General features: G+C 36.5%; 1 protein-coding gene and 1 pseudogene across 1 annotated transcript; both read right to left on the bottom strand.

Moving 5' to 3' along the window:
- Positions 1-2,016: 2,016 nt before the first annotated feature.
- On the bottom strand, positions 2,017-9,646 carry LOC111189069 (uncharacterized). The gene is made up of 4 exons (XM_049473214.1): positions 9,544-9,646; positions 8,218-8,580; positions 5,307-5,354; positions 2,017-3,113 (listed from the first exon to the last, which is right to left on the bottom strand). The coding sequence occupies exons 1-4, from the start codon at positions 9,602-9,604 to the stop codon at positions 2,944-2,946; spliced, it is 642 nt and encodes a 213-aa protein (XP_049329171.1). The 5' UTR covers positions 9,605-9,646; the 3' UTR covers positions 2,017-2,943.
- Positions 9,647-14,247: 4,601 nt separating this feature from the next.
- Positions 14,248-22,530, bottom strand: LOC103038329 (NACHT, LRR and PYD domains-containing protein 12-like; annotated as a pseudogene).
- Positions 22,531-27,488: the final 4,958 nt, after the last annotated feature.

Here is a 27,488-nt window from a genome sequence, read left to right as displayed (position 1 = left end):
CTCACATACTTGTACAAAGGTTTTAATGTAAAAGGTTTTAAATGTCACAGTAAAACCAGTTTGCCCAACACAGGTATGTTTAAGTACATTCCACTAAAACCAAAACTAAATACAAAAGAAAAAACAGTTGTTAGTTTTATTGTCTGTTTCCTTGTTTACGTGTTTATGTGTGTGATTTGGACATTTTAAGATAGATATAAAACAATGCAAAATTAAAAATGATTGCTATTCCAAACAGTCTGTTCACAATTTTCACTATATAAGTACATCAAACCAATGCTTCAAATACTGCCTAGAATAACTGATTCAAAACAGCCACATAATAAAGACTCAAATTGATTCAATTGATTTATAGAATCCAACTGACTCACACAGACCCTAACTGACTCACACAGGCCCGAACTGACTCACACAGACCCGAACTGACTCACACAGATCCAAACTGACTCACACAGACCCGAACTGACTCCCACAGACCCGAACTGACTCACACAGATCTGAACTGACTCTCACAGACCTGAACTGAATCGCACAGATTCGAACTGAATCACACATATCCGAACTGACTCACGCAGATTCGAACTGAATCACACACATCCGAACTGACTCACACAGACCCAAACTGACTCACACAGACCCAAACTGACTCACACAGATCTGAACTGACTCTCACAGACCTGAACTGAATCACACAGATTCGAACTGAATCACACATATCTGAACTGACTCACACAGATCCGAACTGACTCACACTGATCTGAACTGATCCAAACTGACTCACACTGATCTGAACTGATCCGAAAAGACTCACACAGATCTGAACTGACTCACACAGATCCGAACTGACTCACACTGATCTGAACTGATCCGAACTGACTCACACTGATCTGAACTGATCCAAACTGACTCACACTGATCTGAACTGATCCAAACTGACTCACACTGATCTGAACTGATCCGAAAAGACTCACACAGATCTGAACTGACTCACACAGATCCGAACTGACTCACACTGATCTGAGCTGATCTGAAAAGACTCACACAGATCTGAACTGACTCACACAGATCCAAACTGACTCACACTGATCTGAACTGATCCAAACTGACTCCCAATCATATATATGTCCAAACATATTAAAGCCAACTAACCGTTCCACTCAACCGGACCCCCCCCTCCCCCCCAGCATACGCCTCATGACTCTCTCAGACTCTGGCTGCAAATGACGAAACTTTAAAATATTTAAACATTAAAACATTGTTTTACATACAACACAATGAATACAACAAACTATGTTTGAATAATATTTTCATTTTTGAACTGCTTTCAGGACACTCAAGAAAAAAAAATGTAACAGAGTAGATGTTACAAAAAACATGAGATAACACAATTACAGCAAAATAACACACAACATTAAAGCATCCCTTGTAAAAGAAAAGTGTATTAAGTATGTTATTTAAAGTATACTTAACATTGAAAAGTATATACCTTTTTATATATATACTTAAATACATACTAAATGTACTATTTTGGAAGAACTTATTGTAACTTAAGTCTATTTCAGTTGTAATTAAGCTCTATTTAAACAACATAAAAGTATTAATTTGTGCTTTTTGAGTGATATTTTGTACAAATTCTGCAAACGTAAGTAGATTTAACACTTGAAGTATATTGTAAATGTAATACTTTGCGTATTGATGCACATATTGTGTAGTTCACATTAAGCAGTATTTAATGGCACTATATAAATTTTCTATCAATACAACATACAATTTAAAGCATGGCTATGTGCCTATGTGAAAACAAACCAAACCAAAGGGAAAAATGCTCCAAATAATCAAACTCTTCACCTGATTCAGACCAAAGAAACTAAATTTAGGTGTGAAAACACCCTTAGATTTCATATACCTGTTAGTAAAAATTACTTTCTGGTTGCCGAGTTCTGCATTTGGTTCCGTTGCATTTAGATTTTTCCACGTTTTACCACTTTTTCCTGTTTTTCATTTTACTATTTTTTCTTTGATGTTGATCTGCTGTGCTTTGAACTCTGGTATGTAATGTATATTGGATTCGTCCTTTTTAATAAATCATCATTAATGTATCCAAGCTTGTCTCTTTCCTGTCCTATTATAAAAACAACAGTAGCGAATAATAATAGTTATACAATATAATTCAGAAAATATAAATTTTTTTATTAATATTTAAATCTCAGTTAAAGCCATTTATAGTATCAAATAATCTCCTGAAAACAACTAATTCTATGGTGTGTAAACATCTATTAAAACGTCCTGCAGAATTGGTCTAGAACCCTAAAAGTTGAGTTTTTAAAGTGGAGTAAATCATGCATTAGATCAGGAGCTTCACCAGCAGAAATCAAGACAAAGGAGAATGAAATTGCAAAAATAATGGTGACTAATCGACCAATCATTAGTTGCAGCATTTTCCATTAATTTCCATGCACAGTTTCTACATTTCTAAATGTTTAAGTTAACTCTTAAAGGTCTTAATTTTGTAGATTTAAAACTATAAAATAACTTTAGGCATTGATGAGCTATTTAAAAAAAACATGTAACATCAGATCTACACAACATCTATATAATGACCTTTATGACCACAGTAGACCCATTAAATGTGAGGTTTTTTTTTTATATATTTCAGTGTGTATTTTATTGTTTAACTGTTTTATTATTGTCTTTTTAACTATAATCTCCACTTACTTTACAACAGTTTTTATACTTTGCTTTAGTAGGTTTTAGAAACAATATTATTTTTGAGTTTATATGTTTACAGAATGACTAAACTGAATTATAAGCGTGTAGCACTATTAATAACTTGACTAAACTGAATTATAAGCGTTTAACACTATGAATAACATATAAAGCGTATATATGCATATATTCCCGTATTAGGTTGATGTTCTGGATCCGTGTGAGATCCTCAGATCTTCATTTCTTCAGAGAGCGACGCTGAGCTGCGTCTATTCCAGCTGCCCAGCCGGAGCGCCAGGATCTCCGGTGGATCACCCAACCAGCAGCGATCGAGGCCAGGAGAAACACCAGCGCCACGGCACCCACCCCCACCAACATCATCACTCTCTCCACCGCACTGACACCGTCTAGAACCACAGAGAACCGAGAGAACATACTGAGATTATATACAACCACAGAGAACCAGGAGAACACACTGAGATTATATACAACCGCAGAGAACCAGGAGAACACACTGAGATTATATACTACCACAGAGAACCAGGAGAACACACTGAGATTATATACTACCACAGAGAACCAGGAGAACACACTGAGATTATATACAACCACAGAGAACCAGGATAACACACTGAGATTATATACAACCACAGAGAACCAGGAGAACACACTGAAATTATATATAACCACAGAGAACCAGGAGAACACACTGAGATTATATACAACCGCAGAGAACCAGGAGAACACACTGAGATTATATACAACCACAGAGAACCAGGAGAACACACTGAGATTATATACAACCACAGAGAACCGAGAGAACACACTGAGATTATATACAACCACAGAGAACCAGGAGAACACACTGTGGTTATATAGAACCGCAGAGAACCAGGAGAACACACTGAGATTATATACAACCACAGAGAACCAGGAGAACACACTGAGATTATTTACAACCACAGAGAACCAGGAGAACACACTGAGATTATTTACAACCACAGAGAACCAGGAGAACACACTGAGATTATTTACAACCACAGAGAACCAGGAGAACACACTGAGATTATACACAACCACAGAGAACCAGGAGAACACACTGAGATTATATACAACCACAGAGAACCTGTAAGAAAGCGGCATGTGCCGACAACCACCAGCAGAGGGCCTGGACACTGTAGTGGAAGAGCTGGTGGATCTGGGGCAAAAAACTCCAAGTCCCAGAATCCCCAGCGGTAATTAGTGCAAATCAGGCTAAGCTGTAAAACACAGCTTAAAAACCCCAGCCGAACCTCAGTTCACCGTCACACCTTTGTAGAGGGGTGACCGGTAACAGTCGGTATAGAAGAAAGAGATTAGAAAGAAAAGAACTCTTAAAAGAAGCCACAAAAAGAGAGAGAAAAGATCTCAGAGTTTTTCTAAGTTTTGGTTTTCAAGAAGCCTTTCCTAAGTTTCTTTAAGGGCATTTTCACACCTGTAGTTCGTTTCTCTGGTCCGAATCAGTTAATGAGTTTGTTTACTTGGAGCGTTTTCTCGCTCTGTTCGTTCTGGTTTCACACAGGCATAAATGTAAACGCACCAAAATGCGCATCAATAAACCACGCGAGCAGCCTGTGTCCTCTGATTGGTCCGAGCTGTCTGACACAGGAGTATGTTAAATATAAATATACAAAAAAAATAAATACAGCGAGAAGATTTTGTGTTCCAGCGCAAATATCTGTGCTTTAACACTGAACGCTGAAACGCTGCACTTTCAAACACAGTGTTTCTACGTGCAGCGCAGATTTATACATAATAAACAGAGTCACCCGACTGTGAGCAGTGAATGCAGCGCAGACAGGCAGAGCCTGCACGGACACAATGTTTGTTCACAGCTGTGAACCACAAGCGAACCGCTCCAGAGTTCGTTTGGTACCGGACCGAGACCGCCTCCTCTAGCTGGTCTCGGTCCGGTTCTTTTGATCCGCACCCGAGTGCGATTACTGTTTTCACACCTGCTCAATTTTAACCGGACCAAACAGTGCTGGTGTGAAAACGCCCTTAGTTTGATTTAATTTTCATTTGTTTGGGCCATGCCATGTGGCAGCAGGTCCATTGTTTGATTTTCCCGCCCTTTTTCTCCACTGCCACATTTAAGGCCCTCTTCCGAAACCACTGCACACACTTTAAGTAGTGCAGTGGGAGTTCAAACCCATCCCAGATACATCAAACCATCTACACACACAGACACACAAGTAATATATCTAACTAACTAACTAAATAATAAAACTAAATACTAGCAAAAAATAAATAAGCAAATATATAAATAAATAAAATAATAATAATAAATAAATAAAACAACTCTGCATTTGAGTTCACCTCTCCCACAAAACCGTAACAGAACCAGAAGAACACACTAATATGTTCAAGAACTACAACAAACCACAGATTACCAGAAGAACATACTGATATATTTATTGTGGATTACCAAAGACAAATCTTTAAGTGATAAACCTTATTGATTATATTTATATTAGTTTAGTAATAAGAAAAATTATTTAAAGGACATTTTATTTCCATTAAAGTTCTTATAGACAAAATTAAGTTTGGACTGGTCTTACCTTTTACCCCATTCTCTGGAGACGTCTGGTCTTGTTTGGACTTCTGGTCTGCATTTAAAATTTAAATATTAATAAATAAATATGTATCTGGGTTTAAAAAAAAAACAGCACAGTATTTTCCATTTAACTTTTTTAAATGATCTCTGAAGAAGTGAAAACATTTCAACAGGAAATTCAGTCTAAACCTCGACCTCAATCTTATTATCACAATATCTCTGTAACATGCTCTGCCTGTCTGTGAAACCTTCAATTTGGATGTTGTTCAATTAAGTTTATTGAATTTTGCACAAACACTTTTAAAACAATAATAAAAGCAAAATTATAATTATAGTAATCAGGATGTGTGAAGAAGAGGTGAAATGAAACCAGAGAGGGCTTATATAAAAAAAAAAACACGTTTGTTTCTAACAAAGGGAAAAAAACAACAGAAAACATACATGAAAGAATAAAGTAAAACAATAAATATACATGCAATAAATAAAACATGAGAAATGGAAGAAAAGAATGGTCTAAAACAATAAATAAACAATGTAACTATAGATGACTAATTAGTTTTGTCTACACAGTTTCTGGTTAGTTCTCTTTAGTTTTATAGTCTTTGTTTCTTCAGACTTAGAGTTTGTTTTACTGCTTTAGTTTTTGTTCTTTGTTGTTTTTTTTTTTTTTAACGGATGTTCATTGCATCTGACGTGCATTTGCATTCTGCCTCCAATCTATTATAGGTGACTGATAATGTACCTTTTAAATTATGTTAAATAGCATTTTTTTTTCAGATAATCAGGAAGCTGATTCCAAAGACTAGGAGCTTGATAACGTATTGCAAATTTCCCAAAAGAGTCTCTAATGAAGGCAGTGTGGAGATTGTAGGAATTGTGCTGATTAATTGTCAACTTGGTCGTTAAATACAAATATATGAAAAAAAAACCTTTAAGGTAGATGATTCATATTAGCTGGAAGACAAATAAGAAGATTTGATACACATTTATATCATAAACAGTCAAAATGGCACGTTTTTAAAACCGAAGATGTGAGTTTGCAGATGGTTGTCTATATATGATTTCTTTAAGAAAATATATATTAAAGTGTGTATTAAAGTATTATACAGTGATATGACAGAATGTTTCTGGGTAAGACATACCTTATTCCGCTGACAAAACCAATGTTTTCCAACTTTTTTATATAGACTGGTGCTTATCACTACCACTGATTTCCTGGTTCAATCTGCTTTTAAGGTCACTAGCTCTTCCCCTGGGTTTTTGTATGTGCATAACTAAACACAACTCATATAGAAAGACCACCACATCCATCTAGTGTAGATATATTCACAAGCACTGTTGCTATTTAAACAACTCAGATGCAAGGCCTGAAAATAGACCATTATTGGTGTGTAAGACTGCAATAATCATTTTACATAAGGTCAAAGATTTGGCCCCAGTTACTTATTTTAAATACATTACCAATAGTCTTCTTTATGGGTTAGCATTGAAGTTAAATGTTTTTTTTTTTTTATTAATTATTGGATATCTTAATACAGTTATTCTTATGTAATTACTCAGTAATCTATGCAGATCACACGTACAAGAGAGTTTTTACTGAAAAGCTTAGTCATAGTCAATAAAATAAAAGTTAAATCATGTAAAATATGAGGGAAATTTATTTAAGCAAAAAAACAGGCATACCAATATAAGCTGTAGGTAACTGTTCATGAAACAGTAGAAGAAGAAGTGAAAACACTTCCACTCTGAGTCACCTTCCCCTGTTGTTTTGTTTGTGCTCACGGTATGGGAAACGGTAAAAAGGTAGTAAACTAACACTTTTTTCTTGTACGTGTCTTAACATTATCCAAACGTAATGTATCTTTCAGATTTTTCTCTCTACAATCTAGCTTTGAATGTTTTTTAAAGCACTTATACTATACTTTTGAAGTACTATTACTGATAAATACCCTAAACATAAATGTAAAGTCATTGACTGGCCAAATACAATTGCAAGAAAAAGTATGTGGGATTACTTGTATTTCTGCATAAATTGGTCATTAGTCACAACAATAGACAAACACAGTCTGCTTAAACTAATACTAAACAAAATATGTTTACATGGTTTTATGGATCACAACATGTTAATATTCACAGTGAGGAGGAAAAGTATGTGAATCTTTGTATTTAATAACTGGTTGATCTTCCTTTAGCAGCAAAAACCTCAACCAATGGTTTCCTGTAGCTGCAGATCAGAGCTGCAGAACGGTCAGGAGGAATTCTGGATCATTCCTCTTCACTAAACTGTTTCAGTTCAGCTATAATATTATGGGATATCTGGTGTGAATCTCTCTCTTGAGGTCATGATGCTGCAGCATCTCAATTGGATTCAGGAGGTCAGGACTCTCCAGAAGGAGTATTTATTTATTTTCTTCTGTTGAAGTCGTTCAGTTGTTGATTTACTTCTATGTTTTGGGTCGTTGTTCTGTTGCATCATCCATCCTCTGTTGAGCTTCAGTTGGAGGACAGATGGTCTTAAGTTTTCCTGAAAAATGTCTTGGTAAACTTGGGAATTCATTTTACTGTCGATGACAAAAATCCCTCCAGACCCTGAGGCTGCAAAGCAAAGCAGCCCCAAACCATGATGCTCCCTCCACCATGTTTCACAGTCTGGATGAGGTTTTGATGATGGTGTTCTGTGCCTTTTTTCTCCACACATAGCATTGTGTGTTCCTTCCGAACAACTCACTTTTTTATTGCAATATTTTTCTTGCAAATGTAAAATATTGACACTACTCTAAGTTACTCTAAGTTGTCTCGTGAAACAATATTGCAGAAGTTTAAAGAGTATGGTCACCTTCCAATAACTCAAACACCAGAACTAAGACAGAATGTTAAATTTATATAAACTCCCAGAATATAGAAAAACCACAAACCTTTCAGCTGCAGTCTGATTGGCCTGGCGAAATACATCTGATAGAAATCGGCTTTAGTCCCACAGAAATAAAAGCCCAGATCATCCGGCTGAACCTCTCGGACTGTAAGTCTGGCCTCGGTAATCTCGCTGTTCGCCGTCAGGATGAAGCGCTTTTCGTCTGTATTGTAGGAGAACGGAAGGCTTTTCCTGGTTCTGGTTTTCTCGCCATGGATCAGCAGCGTTAGCTCCTCTAACCGAGAGTTCAGACGATACCAGGACACCTCGTGCTTTTCAGTGATGTTGCAGCTCATAGTGATGTTTTCTCCCAGTCGAACAGTCCGAGTCTGAGTGGAAGACAAATCTAAAGAGGGTGCAGGAGGGTCTGAAATAAAGAGATCAGAAATCTAATCAATTATTTAAGTGATCTATAGGCCAGTCATTAACCGTGAACTGTGCAGCTTGATTTAGGGCAGGGCGGTGTGTCTTTGCTATCAGAACGACGGGAAAAGTACAGCTTGCATGGCTTCAAATGCAAGACATAAGGCATGTATTAATTTCCTTAATTAATTGCCTTTCCCTTTAGGAGTCAGGTGAGCTCTGTCTTTGGTGGATTGCTATTGTAACGGTGCAGCTACCTGGACGTGTTCAACAAACTCTTCTCAGCAGAGGAAACTGAGCTGCTGGTTGACGCTGTGAAGGAGCTCCAGCAGCTCATTTACGGGAACAGCAATGTTGTTTTATTTACTATTCTGTTTATTGTTGATGTAAAAGTTGGATTTGTGCACTGTGGTGTGCCTGTGTTGCCAAGATAGCGATGAACATCTGTCTAGGTTGGATTCAGTCAGTGGAGCTCCTGTGTTTTCTGTTACCAAGATAAACAAGCAAAACTCCAGAAATGTACCTGAACACACCTCATTTCCAGAACACCACGCCCATCAGTGTAGATATATTCAGAAGATCTGTTGCTAAGGCGTGAAAATTGGTGTTGACTGTTGGTGGGATGTAACATAGCAATGATCATCGCAATGCACCTTACACAGGGTGTAATATAGGACCCCAGTTACTTATTACAAACACATTACCAATAGTCTTGTTTATGGGTAAGCATTGAAGTTAAATAACTTTAATAGTATTAATTATTGGTTGTTGTATTATGCAGCATATTTTAGTACAGTTATTCTAATGCAATTACTCAGTAACCTATATAGATCACATGTACAGGAGAGTTTTTCAGCTACACCTAAGCATTCTATATGTGCAGCTCTAATCAAGTTAGTCCAAGTTAATATAATAAAAGTTAAATATTGTAAAATATGAGGTACATTTATAAAAAAAGCAGTCATACCAGTAGAAGCTGTGCGTAACTGTCCATAAAACAGCAGAAGAAGAAGTATAAACACATCCATTCTGAGTCATCTGCGGAACGAAAATGTCTGCACACCCTGACCACTGTCTCTTCTAGGTAACTGAATGTGTCTGTTCGTGAGAAACACAGACAGGTAGTGATGTCACTGTTTAGCCCCAAAAGTTTACAATCTTTCAGCTGTTTGTAAATAAATATCCATCCAAACCATCTTATTCTATAGTTAGCAATTCTAACCCAACATCCCAACATGCTATTTAACCTGTTCCTCAGGTATTTACAGTTATTTTCACATATAGCAAGTTAGCAACCAAACTGACAGTATCTATCCACTGCCTTCCAGAGAAAGGAGATGCAACTGTGTTTAAAAGAGTTAAATTTAATCCATCAATCCTAACATCCAAACTCCTGCATGACGATTACCCAGAATCAAATTTAGTCTAATTCTAAATTAGATAGAATTTTAGAGGAGATGCTATGGTTAAAATTTATTTTATTCATTTCAGGATGAAGGTGATGAACAACAAATGTACTGTCATATGAATTACATTATTCACTAAGACAGCTATTGTTGTTTTTGACACTCAAGATGGGGTAGGTAGGTAGATAGGTAGGTAGGTAAATTGGTAGGTTGGTTAGTAGTTAGAATGGTTGGTAGGTAGGTAGGTAAATATGTATGTAGGTAGACAGGTAAATTGGTAGAGGGGTAGGTAGGTAGATTACTTCTGGAATAAGGGCTCAGACTTGGGTCATATTTTATACTTCAACTATTAAAAATACAATAGAAGTGGTTAAAGGTTGAGAAAGTCTGTGGAGCTTTAATGTGTTCTATTGTATTTCAATTGATGCAATCTATTATTATCATTATTAATAATAATATTACTTACAAATAATTTTACATTACAGAAGCTTTTTATGAAAACATGCATATAAAAAATATTATACCTAATTGCTAGCAGTGAGTATATGTTTATTGTTAAAACTCCAGATCTCATTAAAACAGATATAGCTAAACTTACAGTAAATCCACTAAAAAGAAGAGTACCTTTCAGTCTGGAGAAAGGAGTTGAGATCTAGTGAGCTTTTATATATAAAGAACAAAGTTTGGTTAGATGGAATTTTAACGGTTTTAAATTGATCTTTATTTGTTCAAGTTAAAGGCAGTGCACAACAAAGCTATTGTCATGTAAATACCTTCTCTTTTACAGGCTCAGCAGGATGTGGTTTGAGTCTGTGGGTGGATCACAGAGCCGAAAGGTGCTTTATGCACACATATAAATGCAACCTTTGCATTTATGCTCCATCACATCATGTACATCAAAGCCATTTAGAGCACAGCAATCTTCACAATTTTGTTCCACCTCATGTACCACATGTGATGCAAATGACAATAAATCTCCTTGAATCCTTGAGGAAAAAAAAAACAATTTTTTTTATTTATATTTTGTATTAATTCAATGCGGTCATGTAATACTTTTGTCTTACACAAGGCTGCTTTAAAAACACTATTTTTAAAAGTAATACATCATATAGAAAAAGAGATGCCATGGCTACACCTGTGTAAGAGAGCCTGTGGGCTGCAGACTGTAGAGTTTTTTTTTTAGAGATGTTAGCGAACTAAGACATCTAATCAATTTAAGACTGGATTAACAATAATATTAATGACTAGTGGCCAGAAGATGTGGTGCTCCATTTCTGAAGTTGTGTTTCGGGTATTTAACATTCCTCCCTCCACAATGTGACATGCGTTCTGAGAATACACCATAGAAGCTAATATTACCACCCACAGTGGACAGTGTAGTGGGGGATAATAATGGTGACTGGCAGTGTCTGGCCTAATCTGTTGCACCCGTACTGTTCTGTAATTAATCTACAGTTACAGTAGATACAGAATCACCAGCACGATAATCTGTTGTACCCATACTGCTCTGTAATTAATCTACAGTTACAGTAGATACAGAATCACCAGCACCGTAATCTGTTGTACCCATACTGCTCTGTAATTAATCTACAGTTACAGTAGATACAGAATCACCAGCACTGTAATCTGTTGTACCCGTACTGCTCTGTAATTAATCTACAGTTACAGTAGATACAGAATCACCAGCACTGTAATCTGTTGTACCCGTACTGCTATGTAATTAATCTACAGTTACAGTAGATACAGAATCACCAGCACTGTAATCTGTTGTACCCATACTGCTCTGTAATTAATCTACAGTTACAGTAGATACAGAATCACCAGCACTGTAATCTGTTGTACCCATACTGCTCTGTAATTAATCTACAGTTACAGTAGATACAGAATCACCAGCACTGTAATCTGTTGTACCCCTACTGCTCTGTAATTAATCTACAGTTACAGTAGATACAGAATCACCAGCACTGTAATCTGTTGTACCCGTACTGCTCTGTAATTAATCTACAGTTACAGTAGATACAGAATCACCAGCACTGTAATCTGTTGTACCCATACTGCTCTGTAATTAATCTACAGTTACAGTAGATACAGAATCACCAGCACTGTAATCTGTTGTACCCATACTGCTCTGTAATTAATCTACAGTTACAGTAGATACAGAATCACCAGCACCGTAATCTGTTGTACCCATACTGCTCTGTAATTAATCTACAGTTACAGTAGATACAGAATCACCAGCACCGTAATCTGTTGTACCCCTACTGCTCTGTAATTAATCTACAGTTACAGTAGATACAGAATCACCAGCACTGTAATCTGTTGTACCCGTACTGCTCTGTAATTAATCTACAGTTACAGTAGATAAACAACAAATCTTCTTTTTCTTCTTCAATTGTTTAATGGGTGACAAAAGACTGACTCACCATCCTGTAATTGGTGTGAAAAGCTGAACCAAAGATTCCAAAAAAATGTAATCAAGTTAATAATTGGATCAAATTAAAATATCTTAAACTTCAGAACAAAAAGCAGTAGTGAAAGCAGCCCAGAACTGTAGCTTATTCAAGGCAGTGATTCCTCTTTTCAGCCATGGTTCCTCTCAAGAGCTCCTCCTCACATCCTGACTGGGATTTTCCCCAGATTGATCAAACACATTTCAGCTGATTTATGAAATCAGTCTGTTGTAATGATTAAACTATATTTAAAAAAATAACTGTCACACTTCCATAAACTTGTGTAGTAAATACCAGAGTTTAATTGTGCAGAATTAAAATACAGGAAAGTTTGCAAAAGCCACACAGTTGCAAGAAAATAGTCATAAAATGTGTTCTAATCTTCATCTAAGTCAAAACAATAGACAAACACAGTCTGCATAAACTAATACCACACACACAATTATATGTTTGCATGGTTTTATTGAACACAACATGTTAATATTCACAGTGAGGAGGAAAAGTATGTGAACCTTTGGGATTACTTGTATTTCTGCATAAATTGGTGATTAAATGTGTTCTGATCTTCATCTAAGTCACAACAATAGACAAACACAGTCTGCATAAACTAATCCCAAACAAAATATTATATGTTTGCATGGTTTTATTGAAAACAACATGTTAATATTCACAGTGAGGGAAAAGGATGTGAATCTTTGTATTTAATAACTGGTTGATCCTCCTTTGGTAGCAAAAACCTAAACCAATCATTTCCTGTAGCTGCAGAACAGACCTGCAGAACGGTCAGGAGGAGTGTTGTGTGTTTTCCTTCCAAACATCTCAAATTTGGTTTCATCTGTCCACAGTATATTTAGCCAGTATTGCTGTGGAACATCCAGGTGCTCTTTTGCTTCAAACTTCATACGTGCAGCAATGTTTTTTTGGACAGCAGTGGCTTCCTCCGTGGTGTCCTCCCATGAACTCCATTCTTGTTTAATGTTTTCCTTATTGTAGATTTGTCAACTAAAATGTGAGCATGTGCCACAGATTTCTGTAAGTCTTCAGCTGACACTCTAGGATTCTTCCTCACCTCATTGATCATTCTGTGCTGTGCTCTTGCAGTCATCTTTACAGAATTTTACCACACCTAGGGAGAGTAGCAGCAACAGTACTGAACTTTCTCCATTTGTAGAGCGTCTGTCTTAGTGTGGACACATGAACATCAAGGCTTTTAGAGATACTTTTGGAACCCTTTCCAGCTTCATGCAAGTCAACAATTCTTGAACGTAGGTCTTCTGAGAGCTCTTTTGTGCAAGAAATGATTTACATCAAGCAAGGCTTCTTAAGAACATTATACTCAAAACTGGTGTGTTTTTTTTTATAGGGCAGAGCAGCTTTAACCAACACATCCAATCTCATCTCATCACACCCTGCCTCCAGTTAGCTCTTAGAAAAGTCTTTAGCCTAGGGGTTCATATACTTTTCCCTCCTCACTGTGGATGTTAACATGTTGTGCTCAATAAAACCAGGCAAACATATAATTTTTTGTGTGGTTTTAGTTTAAGCAGACTGTGTTTGTCTATTGTTGTGATGTAGCTGAAGATCCGGCAACTGTATATTAACAAATCAACTGAAGTTGACCTGACAAAACCTAATATTTTGAGATGAAAACTGACTGCAACGAAATAGAAAAGCTATAGTGAATGTAAAAAATAGTGTTTGTACACCCCAATCATTTCAGATTTTAAGTTTTTATGATATAGATAGATGTGTTATTTAAGATGTGATACATTAGAGCAACATCATCCATATTGTTTTGAGTTCCTTCAATCTGTCTCACACGCACAGACTAACGAATGAGTCTTTATCAATCCAAAACCCAGCATAGAGTGACTCAGTGAAACAGGTTTTGAAGGTGTGAAGGTGGGTCAGTGTGTGGGTATCGGGTGAGATGAGGTAGAAAGACAAAGTACCAGCTGTCCAGTCCAGATAAACTCCTACTTTGTGAAAGTCAGAGGGATGGACAGGTATAGCAGTTTTCTTATTATTGTGTCAGACAGAGAATATTTTATCACAACAGTTCAGAGTCCAGGAATGATTATTGTATCCAAACCAGCAGTCCTCACTGTCTCCTTTTCTTTGGATTCTGCCGTATGAAATGGCTACTGTTCCACTAATCCCACCCCACTCCACCTCCCAGTAGTGGTGTCCAGTCAGACTCTCCGCACTCAGAGCCTGCTTGCAGCAATCAAATCTGTCTGGATGATCTGGATATAATTGCCTGCCTTTCACACGTCGCACCTTTCTGTGTGTGCTGTGTTTGGGTCCAGGGTGAGATCACAGGCATCTACACATAAACACACACAGATAAACAGTAATGAAGTACTAATACTTAAATGTAGGTAATCTTTGCTTTACTAGAGTAACTACTATTAATTTTTTACACAATAATCTGAACTTTCTACTCATTACATTTTAACAAAGCCTCGTTACTCCTATTTCATTTCATCTGGTTTTCATTCCGGCTTCTCATTGTTTAATAAAACCCCTATCCAGATAAATCTCTCCATCCAGATAGAGTGAATCTGATTGTGATTGGATGTAGAGAAATATAAACCTATACCATTCCCATTCCCTATTGGTTTATACTGTGATCCATCACACCTGCACACCCCCCCCTCCACGTCCCCACGTCCAGCAAGAACATAGCAGACGTATATAGTCTAGTATGAAACCAGTACTTTTACACTTTTACTTAAAGAGTAAAAAGCTTGAGTTGATACCTCAACTTCTACAAAAGTATTTTAAACGTACACTTCTATACTTCTACCTACAGATTAATAAATGGAGATACTTTTCACACCTGTGTGGTTCTTACATTTATTCAGACCAGGTTTCATCCTAATTTTTCCTCCATGCTCTACCCTTAAAAAGAAAAACAAAATTTTAAGGTATTTTGTATTCAGGATTCATTAAAGTCTTACATTTATTCATTACTCCCTGATAATGAATTCCATAAGTGGTCTTTATGTAAAGTTGGTGGTTCTTTATAGATTCATAACAAAAAAGGGAAATAATAGTTTAACATAATGAGTCCAGTTTTTTACATTTAGTGCATCAGTACACACCTTTATGATCTCTGAAAAACACAATAATTTTTTTTAGTTATATCAAAAGAACAGTGAATACTAGGGTGAAGCAACTTGAGATCCAATTACTGAGCATAATTTGTCACTCATATTTACATTAGATTATATTATGTCACAGCCTTGTGCATATCAGAAACCTCATGACACCAGGTTAGGTCAACTAACCCAAACTAAGATTTCACTAATATTTTAAATAAGATGTTAAGTAATACTTAATAATAATAAGTTAACAAATAAGTTTGCATGTTTTAGCATGTGTGTTTAGCATTTCTAGCACCAAAAAGTCCATTTAAATCTTACTTATGTTATTCACATCAGTATGCTTTCTGTAGAACACGCCTGTTCATTGGAGAAATAAACTTCACAACTTGCATGTTGTTTAATGTAATGTGTGCAGCTTTGTGTGTACAGCTACATCTCAGCAACTCACTTTAGCTCATTCAGTTTATAGTGCTGATCCTCCAACAGACCAGAGAGCAGCTTTACTCCAAATTCTTCTGGGTGATTATAGGTCAGGTCCAGTTCTTTAATGTAGGAAGGGTTTGATTTCAGAGCAGATGCCAGAGAGGAACAGCCTTCTTTTGTTACCATACACCCAGACAATCTTTAGAAAAGCATAGAAAAAGAGGGACATATGACATTTGCAAATGGTATTAAATCTCTATTACATCAACGTAGAAATTCTGGGAAATACTTATACATCCTATGAATTTGTAATTCCAATTTCTAAATTCTAAAATTGTAATTGCGCCCACTTGAGTCTGGAAATTATGCAGTGATGGATAACTAATCCATGGCTTCTGTAAAGCACACAATAGAGATAGAAATACATCAACAGTGATACTATAAATTGCAGATATTTGCCGTGCATAGAATAAAAACATAATTGCCATACAAATACTTTGTAATTGTTATTAAAGACTGTGTAGGATTTACTACTATGCACCATTTGAAGAAGATATACCAATTTTGTTGTGCTTAATGTGCAATGGCATTACATTTTAATGTATTTAATAGCATTTACACTTAAAATTTCTAAAATTTCACCTGAGTGTCTGCAGTTTACAGTGTGAACTCTTCAGTCCATCACAGATCAGCTTTACTCCTGAATCCTGCAGGTCATTGTTACTGAGATCCAGCTCTTTCAGAAAGGAGCTTACTGAGTGTAAAGCTGATCCCAGATTTTTACAAGATTTTCCCCTAATTGCACAGAGAGCTAACCTTCAAAATTAGAGAGAGGATTTGTGCCTTGACAATGATATGTTTTTTACAGGATAATAAATTACACAAGTATTATTTTTGTTATAAAGTAAGTGTATATATGCATAATACATCAACACAGATGAAAAATGAAACATGTACACCTAAACAACAAGCTAGCAAGGACACAATTACTTACTGGGTAATAGTACAAGTGATGGCTCTTACAGAGAAATTTTACCATTGTTTCAGTAAATTAAATAAAGAATTAACTAATAAAAAAACATTTAAAACATATTTTCCTGTATAGCTTAAACATGATACAGTTATTTAATAACCTTATTTCAGTTAAATATAAATCCGCAAATATTACCTGAGTGTCTGCAGTTTACAGTGTGAACTCTTCAGTCCAGCACAGAGCAGCTCCACTCCTGAATCCTGCAGGTCATTATTACTGAGATCCAGATCTTTCAGGGGAGAATTTACTGACTGAAGAGCTGATCCCAAATATTCACAAGATTTTCCCCCAAGTTTACAGAAAGTAAGTCTGCAGAGTGAATGTCATCAAACTGAGTTATGCACTATCCAAATGCAAAAGTTCATTGCAATTCTCAAATATGAATATCTGTAGACCATGATGTTTAAACCACACAACTGCAAGTGTGTGTTATATTAGTTTATACTGTAGGGAGACAGCAAAATTGAAAACCACAGGAAGGTATATGTTTGGTATTCCTGTGCTTTAAATTTGTTACATGTAAATCACACTGTGTTTCTTTTTCTATTTTTCTATCTCTCCTAGATGACTCTGAATGACCCTCTGTCAATCAGAGAGCCCTGCTGATCCAGATAGAGGCAGGATAAGATTAGCATTTTAGCACATTGGCTCATTTGGCATGGTTGGGTCCTGCATCATGTGGTTTTAGTTTTGTATGATACTAATACTTACTTTTTTCTAATAAGTAATGATTAAGGATTTTTTTACAGAATGTTTACCTAAGTGTCTCCAGTTTACAGTGTGAACTTTTTAGTCCAGCAGAGATGAGCTCTACTCCTGAATCCTGCAGGGCATTGTTACTGAGGTCAATCTCTTTTAGGGTGGAGTTGGCTGATTGTAGAGCTGGTAGTAGGTTTTCACAGGAAAGTGCAGTAATATTACAGCCAGAAAGTCTGCAAAATCAGAATTCAGAAATGAGAGATTTTACAGTTCATATGATATGGTGTCATTGCCTGAAAAAAGTTCACCAAAATTCCCTCCCATCCCTCTGAGCCTGTTAGTTCCCATTCCAGTCAACAAATCTGTCTCAATCCTCATTGTTGTATCTGTCCTATGCCCATGTATGTTATATCTACTGCTTTTTTCTAAAACTTTTTTCTTGTTTCTAAGACCTCTATTATATTATCTGTCTAGAGTCCTGTCCGGCCCCTGTCATGTCACCTGTCCAGATTTATATTCAGTACCATGACCCATTCTGACATAAACTCATATGTTTCTTGAATAGCCCAGTATTGTGTCCTTTTTTTGTTACTGTGTTACAACAATATCTAGTCATTTTTCTTCTTTGCCTGCCTACCTTTTTTCTTCTTCTGTTTAGTCTTTCTCTATGTGCTTTCCTCATATAAGGGAAAGCCTGAGCAAGAAAAAACATTTTAGGCTACTCCTATTTAATCAAATAAAATAACATTCTGCACTGGCCAATGTGGCACATCCATTTTTAAATTTGCTTACTCTTTGCTTTATTCCAATTTATCATACACCTTTGGGGAAAAGTAGGGGTGAATGCCACTTTGTTTTGAATTGCTTATGATTTATTTTTGTAGCAGGTAGTTCTGTGTAATTTGGTTTCTTTGGTGTTCTTTGGTTGTTTTTTTTTTTGTGTTTTGGCATGGGCCACCCCAAAGCCACATTTCTCTGTTTCTTTCAAATAAATTCTTGTTCACTGAATGTCTGGTGTTTAGTCTAACAGAGAGTCTGGGGGAGAGCACAGTCTTTTTCTCTGTTACGAGCTGACCCTAGAAGAAACAGCTGTCAGTTGTGTCCTTAGCTCAGTCAGCTCTTCTGTCCCACATTTTACAATTTTACGAAAAACATTAACTTATTTAGAACTTGATGGCATCAATGCATCTCCAAAAAGTTGGGCAAGTGGCAAGATGAAACATTAAGTGGTACCAATACAAAGAGTGGCAATAGGAGATATCTGCAACTATGATTTGGTGTTTGGTTATCTAAAAACTCTGTGGAAAGAACAGTTCTCAATATAAAGTTTAAAGACCTTGTCATCTACAGTACATAATAGCAAAATTTATAATTTGAATGTATTTTCTTTTATATTACAGCAGTTTCTTCTCAGGTTATTTTTGTTAAAGAATGTATAAACAGGCTTACTTGAGTTTCTGCAGTTTACAGTGTGAACTCTTCAGAGCAGCTCCACTCCTGAATCCTGTAGTTCATTGTTACTGAGGTCCAGATCTTTCAGGAAAGAGTTTACTGATTGTAGAACAGAGCAGAGAGTATCACAGTTGTCCATAATGAGATCGCACCCATCTAGTCTGGAAATAATTATTAACCACAGTACATACATAGCACAATTAAAACAGGCATACACTCAAATGTTATGTATTGAAAGGGTTTTCTTAATTGATTTGATCTTTGATGTTATGTCTGACAGGTCAGAAACAGACTTAAGATGGGGCATATTTGTCAGAGACTACTATGCACAGGAGACACAAACAGAAATTCACAGAATTTACTGCATTATGCAAACCAGAAATCAGAATGACCACATTACAGTTTGCAAAAAGTCTTTAAAAAATGCAGAAGTCTGGCGAGGTGTCTTCCAGAAATAGAAGTCCAGCATTAACCAATATTAGAAGGATGGTAAAGTGATCCATTTAATTGAGGAGCAATTTAGAAATCTCAGCTTCCTGATGGTTATCCTGAGTTTCATTTTGCTGCAGAGGAATAACATTCACATTGATTGGTGGAGGACCTGTTTTCCAGGTATATCTGTAAATGAGGTCAATACTGTTGGGTTTCTGGTTATGCTGTAGGGCAGGGGTGTCCAAACTATGGCCCCTGCGCCATTTGCAGCCCGTTTCCTCTTTTAGAGTGGCCCACAAGGTATTTTCAGATATAAAATGAAAGTTGGCCCACTATTAAGCAGGTTTTAAAATGTGAGATTCAAAGCTTAAATGCTAGGTGTCACTGTCACATAAACCCAATCTAAAATGCTCCTCACCTCCTTTTCTGCCTTCATTAGCCTACATTAATGTTCTGGAGCTTTTGGGAGAACATGGCAACTCCAAAGAAACTAAAAATAGACAGCGAATGCAGAAAATTTCAGGCACATTAGGAAAATTGCAATTTTTTAACAGAGGAAAGTGTGTAGGTTTAATTTGTCTTGAATCAGTTGCCGTAATGAAGGAGTATAATATTAAGAGACATTATGAAATGAAACATAAAATAAAATATCAACAAAAATGTGTTAAATGATCCTTTCAAGTGAATGTGAAAGTGGTGGTAAAATGTAAATACTAAATAACTAAAATGTATGTGTGATATTCATCTAATATTGGATTTTACTTTAGTATAGATTAAACACCTACCTTGCCTTTCTGCAGACAGTCACTGCGGGGATCAGTCTCCCATAACCCTCAACAGATGCGTTGTATTTCTTCAGGTTTAGCTCATCCAGAACTTCATCTGAGACCAGGAGCATGCAGGCTATTGTTGAACACTGTCCAGGAGAGAGCCAGTGTGTGTGTCTCTGATTTTAGATACTCCTGAATCTCTCTGGAGAGACACTGATCATTCATTTCAGACAGACAGGGGAACAGATTAATGGATCTTTGAGTGGAGATATGATTAAAATCCTCTCCTTTGATGAGTTTCTTGATGTATGTGGTCGTTTTCTCTGAGCTGATATGTGAGATGGTCAGTAGTCCCTGTAACATTCTCTGATTGGACTCCAGTGAGACGCCCAGCAGGAAACGGAGGAAAAGGTCCAGGTGTCCATTTTGGCTTTCTACAGCTTTATCCACCACTGCCTTCAAAAAGTCATCGAGTGGGACATTCTTAGTCCATTTTCTGTACGGAGGTTCAAACACATTCAAAACATCCATGTTCTTGCTCTCATAGCAGTGAAACACATAAACAGCAGCCAGAAACTCCTGAAAGCTCAGATGAACAAAGCAGTAGACCTTCCTTTGGTAAAACCCACATTCCTCTTTCAAGATCTCAGTGAAGATTTCTGAATACACTGAGGCCTCAGTGACATTAATTCCACTCTCTATTAGATCTTCTTCATAGAACATCACTTTGCCCTTCATCAGCTGTTTAAAAGCCAGTTCAGCCAGACTGAGAAGTATGTTTTGCTCAGATTTAAACAGGATCTTTGTATCCTTTTGATGAATCATATCATATTTTTCTCTTTTCGTGTCCACCTGAATGGTCAAGAAGTTTGTGTACATTTGAGTTAAAGTTTTAGGGATTTGGGACAGATTGATTTTCATGATTTGCTGAAGTACAATATATATGTGATCCAACAGAAAATGGGAATGTAGCACATAATGTGGAGGGTCTTTGATTGTTTAATGTGTGAGATGATTCTACAAGCTTGATCCTTGTCCCTGATTCTCTTCCTGAAGTACTCCACTTTCTGTTGGTCTGTAACGAATCCTTGTACTTCTGTTACCAGGTGAACGTGTTTTTGGATCTTGGATTGTTTGGATCTGATCTGCTGCTGCAGGTCTGGAGGTGATCCAAATGAGAGAAGATCGAAGTATTGCTCCTGTGATGAGGTTGGTTATTATTTTACTTACTGTGACCTTCTCTGTTATTGACGACATTTTCTTCTGTTTAAAATGCAGTGTGTTTCTGAGCTCATCCAGTCCGTCAAAGATGAAGACGCACTTGCATTTGCCATTGAAAAGTCCAGTTTCTTTTAGACGGTTCAGTTCTGGGTAGAGGTAAAGCAGAAGATCTTAAAGGCTGTGTTTTTCGTCTTCTAGAAGATTCAGCTCCCGGAAAGGAATTATAAAGACAAAATCAATATCGGCATTAGATTTTCCTTCAGCCCAATCCAGAGCAAACTTCTGAACGGAGACAGTTTTCCCAATCCCAGCTATTCCCATCGTGAGCACTTTTTTAACATTAGGTTTTCCACTGAGAATGTTGTTGAACTTAATTAAAGTGACTGCCGTCTCAGCTTTTGCAGACCTGGCTTCTTTCCGAATCACTTCGTGATCTGTAATTACTCCTCCTGTCCAGTTCTCCACTACAACAAGCTCTGTGTAAATGTCATTAAGCTCATTGTGTTTTCCCTTTGCTGCTGTGCCTTCAAATATCGTTGCACATTTATCTTTGATGTTTAACTTGAGCTTTTTAGATTCTTCTCTTCGTTTTTCATCTAAAGAATTAAAGTTTTTCAATAAAACATTAAATATTTTTGGACCATGACATGTTAATCTTTCTTGCTTGCCTTCTGTTAGTTCTAATACAGGAGAAAAATGCTGCACCTAATAACTGAGGTAATACAAGGTCCTGCTCATTCTCTTCCCCTGTACTATACTCTCCCAATCACCCACCTTTAACTACCCAACAATCACACCCAACTAACTACTGTGGCCGTTTATTATCCCATCAGCAACATTTAACACAAATATGAAACACCAAATCCACTCCACAGCAAGCTTTTTACAGGTTTTTTTTACCTTCACTGAGAGCAGTAGCATTAATGGAACCTCTGAGTTGACCAGTTCCAGATGCCATGTGACCTAGAAGAGGAGGAACAAATGCTTTATTTACTGACCATGAGAAACAACACTGTCAACGGTAATAGCAGAGAATATCTTTAAATTATTAGCAAGCGTTAGCTTAGGTTTATGTACAGTTTTGTGCAAAATTTGTTAAATTTGTTCTGTTTATTTTTAAATGAGTTTACATCGCCCCCCCCAGGTGAAACCTGTAGAGTTTATTTGGTTTCTGAGTTTGTTTACGTGTTTCTCTGATTGAGCTCTCTGATTAGATGTGTGTTTCATGTTTATGTGTGTCCTATTGGCTATTTTAACCCTCTTAAGGCTGCTAGCTTGTGGACTGTTAGAGTTCTTTTTTTTGAGTGTATGACCTTGCTCTTTGTTTTTTCGACGCCGATTTCTGCCTGTACCTCTGATTGTGGATTCTCTGTGTTTGACCTGGACTGTTTAACGTTTCTTCTTCTTTCTTCTTTAGTGTGGTAATGTTAATTAACATAATTCTGAAAAGATTCCGCTCATTTAAAGAGCCCTAAAAGGTTTTTAAAAGCTCAGTTTTAACGCTCTACTCACTTAAATAATGTTGGGTTTAAATCAGGCTCAAAAGAATAGTTTATGGGTCAGGTCAGATTTAAGCAGAACATGCACGGGCTCGGGCCAGATTTTTTAGGCCCCATCTAAACTCTATAACAGAGTTTCTGGAACATTCCAGGAGTGTTTTCTAATGCAAAAGCTTCTAAATTCTAATTACTGTATACTAAGGAAAAATAGATGGAGTCACATAAGAAGAGAGATCTGAAATTACGGTATCGTTTGGTTTGTGAATCATTTGATGAGCTTTGCTTTTCTGATTGGCTGGTTTACTAGATCACCCAGAATGCACTGGAGAATGCAGATTTAAGAACTGAAAGAAAAACAGGAGTACTCAACAATATTTGTTTTTGAGTCTCAGTCCAATAGATAAGAGTTAAACAAGACAAAGGAAGATTTCTGCAAAGCAACAGCCTAGTGGTTCTGTTTGTGGTGAGAATGTGATCCAACCTCGATCCAACCAAATTATTAAATATAATCCTCATGATGTATTACCCAGATGTACATGCAGCAGATAAAATGTTTCTATTAATTAATTAATTAATTAATTACTAAATTAATTAATATCACAGATAATCCCCTCTTCATTTATTTCACCTTTAATGCTATTTATTGTTTTATATGGCTAATGTGAGTATATACAGTGGAGTAAACAAAAAGTTTTTGCCCCTTATTGTTTTTTTACTTTTTTGCGTATTTGTAGCTTAAATGTTTCAGATCATCAAACAAACTTAAATATTACTCAAAGACAACACAAGTAAACACAAACTGCAGATTTTATTATTAAATGAGAACAGAATCCTGTGTGGAAAACGTGTTTACCAACCAAAAACCTAATAACTGGTTCTTATATCCTTAGCAGCAAAAACAGCAATTTACAATTTGTTTTTTCTCATCACTGTGGAGGGATTTAGTTCCACTCTTCTTTACAGAATTATTTTAATTCAGACACACTGGAGGATTTTCCAGCATAAACATCCTGTTTAAGATCATCCACAGCATCTCAATCAATCAGACTTTAACTAGACCCTCCAAAACCTTCATTTAGTTTATTATTAATCCATTCAGAGACAGTGAACTTTTTGATTGTGAGTTTTGGGTCATTGTCCTGCTGCAGAACCCAAGTACTCCTGAGCTTGAGGTCAGTAATGAACAGATGGAGGATTCTGATTCTTCTTCAGGATTTTCTGGTAAACAGCAGAATTCCTGTTTCCATCTGTCACAGCAAGTTCCTATTCCAGCAGCTCCAGACCATTGTAACACTACCACCACCATATTTTACAGTATGATGTTCTTTTTCTGAATTATTTACACCATATATAATGGGACACACACCATATTTACCCAAAGTCTCTTTCTTATTATTGAATCATTAACACTGATCTTAACTGAGGCGAGTGAGATCCTGCAGTTCTTTAAATGTTGTTCTGGGTTCTTTTGGAATCTCCTGGATGAGTTCTTCATGCACTTTTGGAGTAATTTTGTTAGGTCGGCCGGTCACTCCTGGGAAGGTTCACCAGTGTTCCATGTTTTTTCTCCATTAGTGAATAATAGTGAATCACTGTGGTTCTCTGGAGTCCCAAAGCTTTAGAAATTATTTTATAACCTTTTCCAGACTGATAGATGAGTAATCAATGACTTTCTTTCTGATTTGTTCCTGAATTTATTTGGATATTAGTATGATGTTTAGATTTTGGGTATATTTTAGTCTACTTCTCCTTATCAGGCAGGTTCTATTTAAGTGATGTATTGATTGAGTACAGGTGTGGCAGTAATCAGACCTGGGTGTGGTTAGAGAAATTGAACTCAGGTGTGATAAACCACAGTTATGTTATATTTTAACTGGGGGGGGGCAAACACCTTTTCACACAGGTTTGGTAGGTTTTTCTTAATTTTCTTAATAATAAAACCCTGCATTTAAAAACTGCATTTAAGTGTTGTTTTGGTGATTGATGATGTAATTTACGAGTGACAAACATGCAAAAATATAAAAAATCATGAAGGGGCAAACACTTTTTTGTACAATTTTCGAGTCTGCATAAGGCAGACTGCATTTACTGCTCTGCATACATTGTTCATATTGGTGTTTTGGAACTGAGATATTTTGAGCATTTCTAATGCGTTTTGGTACTATAAGCCTAGCAACATGTTTTGGAGATTTAAAAAAATGTATTGAGCATGTATTGTATTTTATTCAGTGGGTAATAAGCGCCCTCTTCTGGTAATGTAGAATTCTAGCTTTTTTACTTATCAAAAGAATTAATAGTATCTCAATTCATTACTCTGTAGGTAGAAGTATAGATCCTAGTGTTTAATAAAAAAAAGCTTAGGCCACGCCCACAGAGTCCTACAGTGCACTTACCCCCCCCCCCCTCCAAAACACATTTTACTAAAAGCTATAATGACTACAATATTAAAATATTAAAATGTTAATGTTGATCATATAATTTGGGATTTTGCACTAGGCTGTTCTCTAGTGTTTCAGCTGCATATATGCTGATTGTAAATAAATGTATTTTATTTAGTAGAATGTAAATATATTAAAGAAGCTTAGTTGGACTGGAGTTTGCCTGGAGTTCTCTTAAGTCTCTCCATGGATCATCTTCACATTACAGGCCATATTTGTGGAGAGCAGGACTTCTAGTTGTCCTGTGGACAGATTCTCCTGATCCACCTGATCTGTGGATCTCTGCAGCTCCTCCAGAGTGATCATGGGTCTCTTTGCTGGATGTGTCTGTTTGGGTGGATGGTTGGTTCATGTCTCGGTAGGTTTGTAGAAACAGGTGTAGAATAACTTTTTTAGGAATCTTTTTTGGATGATGGATTGATGGAACAGAGCTGATTGGGATGATCAAAGTTTGGGATGTGTTTTTATAACCTAACCCTGCTTTAAACTCCTTCTGCACAACTTTAACTCTGATCAGTCTGGTGAGTTCTTCCTTCTTGGTCTTCATGATGCTGTTTGATCACTAGTGTTCACTAATAAACCACTGAGGTCTTCACAGAACAGCTGTATTTATACTGAGACTAAACTACTGAATTACACACAGCTGGATTAACTCTATTAACTCATTCAGTTAAGATTTCTAAAGGCAATTGATTTTATTTAGGGGTTTCAGAGTAAAGGCGTTTAAATATTTTTGCACGTCAACACTTTCAGATTTTTCTAGGATTAAACTTTTGAAAACCATGTGTCATTTTTGTTCCACATCACACTTATGCAATACTTTGTACTGGTCTATCACTTAAAATCTCAATAAAATACATTGAAGTTTGTGGTTGTAAAGTGACAAAATGTGAGCCACTTTTTTTTTTATTTTGTAAAGCCACTTTATTTCAGACTGCATGATGATGTAATTGGAACTGACCAGATACTGTAACACTATTAGTGCATAAGAAATTAACTCTTGAAAGTGGGCATGGTGAAAGTGAAACTGAAAGTGTTGATGTAATGCACAGCAGCGTCTAAAGCTCAGTTTTATTTATATTTTATTAAGTGATGAGAGTCTTATAGTTAAAACCACAGGGGCAAACACTGGGGTCTAAAAGAGAAAAAACAAAACTGCCTTTGGTTGCCTCTTAAAAGAAAAGATCTGTTTGTGAACTGGTGTGTTTTATTAACTTCCTATAAATGGCTTTATCAGATGTAAAAGCCTGGTGCTTATCTGATGGAGCCTCAGTATTAATAGACACAAAAGCTTGGCTCAGAAGGTTTCATGTTCTCTTTAACTGTAGGAGAATATTAACCCATCACTGCATCCCTCTGCATTCACTCTACTGAAAAGAGCTTCTATGGGATACTGTTTAGTAGAGGGGGCATAAAAAGCACTTCATAACATAAGAGGAAGAACTCTTACCTCAGACTTGGTGATTCAGTGTTTGGGCAGTTTCGCCACGTCAAAGCCCCAGAGTCCGTTTTATATAATATATCATATTCTGTGTTTTTCCAAATTGTGCTGCCTTGTCAAACCGTGCTTGCTTATTGTTTATTTAAGGCCCCGTAAAACACAGAATCAACCGGAGATCCGATTTAAACCTAAAGTCACTTACACAAGATAGCTAGCTCTAAGGGAATGATGAGCAAGAGACACTCTGATTGGTTTATTTCACGTTACACCCAAAATTAACCACACCCGTGATTAATTAAAAGAATTAGTACATGACTTTTGTAAATTACTTTTTTGTACTTTCCCCATCGTTATGATCAGTGATGGTAGTAACGGCGTTACTTTTTTTTAGTAATGAGTAATCTAACTAATTACACTGACAGTAACTATAACGCCGTTACCATTTCCAACACCCCGTTACTGCACCTTACTTTAGCCGCTCTATTAACTTTTTTTTTTTAACCTCGCACATAGAGACAAAGGTATGTGTGATTCACAA

This window comes from Astyanax mexicanus, unplaced genomic scaffold, assembly GCF_023375975.1.
Source record: "Astyanax mexicanus isolate ESR-SI-001 unplaced genomic scaffold, AstMex3_surface scaffold_34, whole genome shotgun sequence".
In the NCBI taxonomy this organism is placed as follows: domain Eukaryota; kingdom Metazoa; phylum Chordata; class Actinopteri; order Characiformes; family Acestrorhamphidae; genus Astyanax; species Astyanax mexicanus.
The sequence above is the reverse complement of the archived record's forward strand: the minus strand, read 5'-3'. Positions and strand labels throughout refer to the sequence as shown.

Coding starts and splice junctions, on each gene's coding strand:
- LOC111189069 (XM_049473214.1), bottom strand. CDS start 9,604: ATGGATGTGTTTATACTTCTTCTTCTGCTGTTTTATGGACAGTTACGC. Junction 8,581..9,543: donor GTTACGCACAGCTTCTACTG/GTATGACTGCTT, acceptor TCTTTATTTCAG/ACCCTCCTGCACCCTCTTTA. Junction 5,355..8,217: donor AATCAGACTGCAGCTGAAAG/GTTTGTGGTTTT, acceptor TTTTAAATGCAG/ACCAGAAGTCCAAACAAGAC.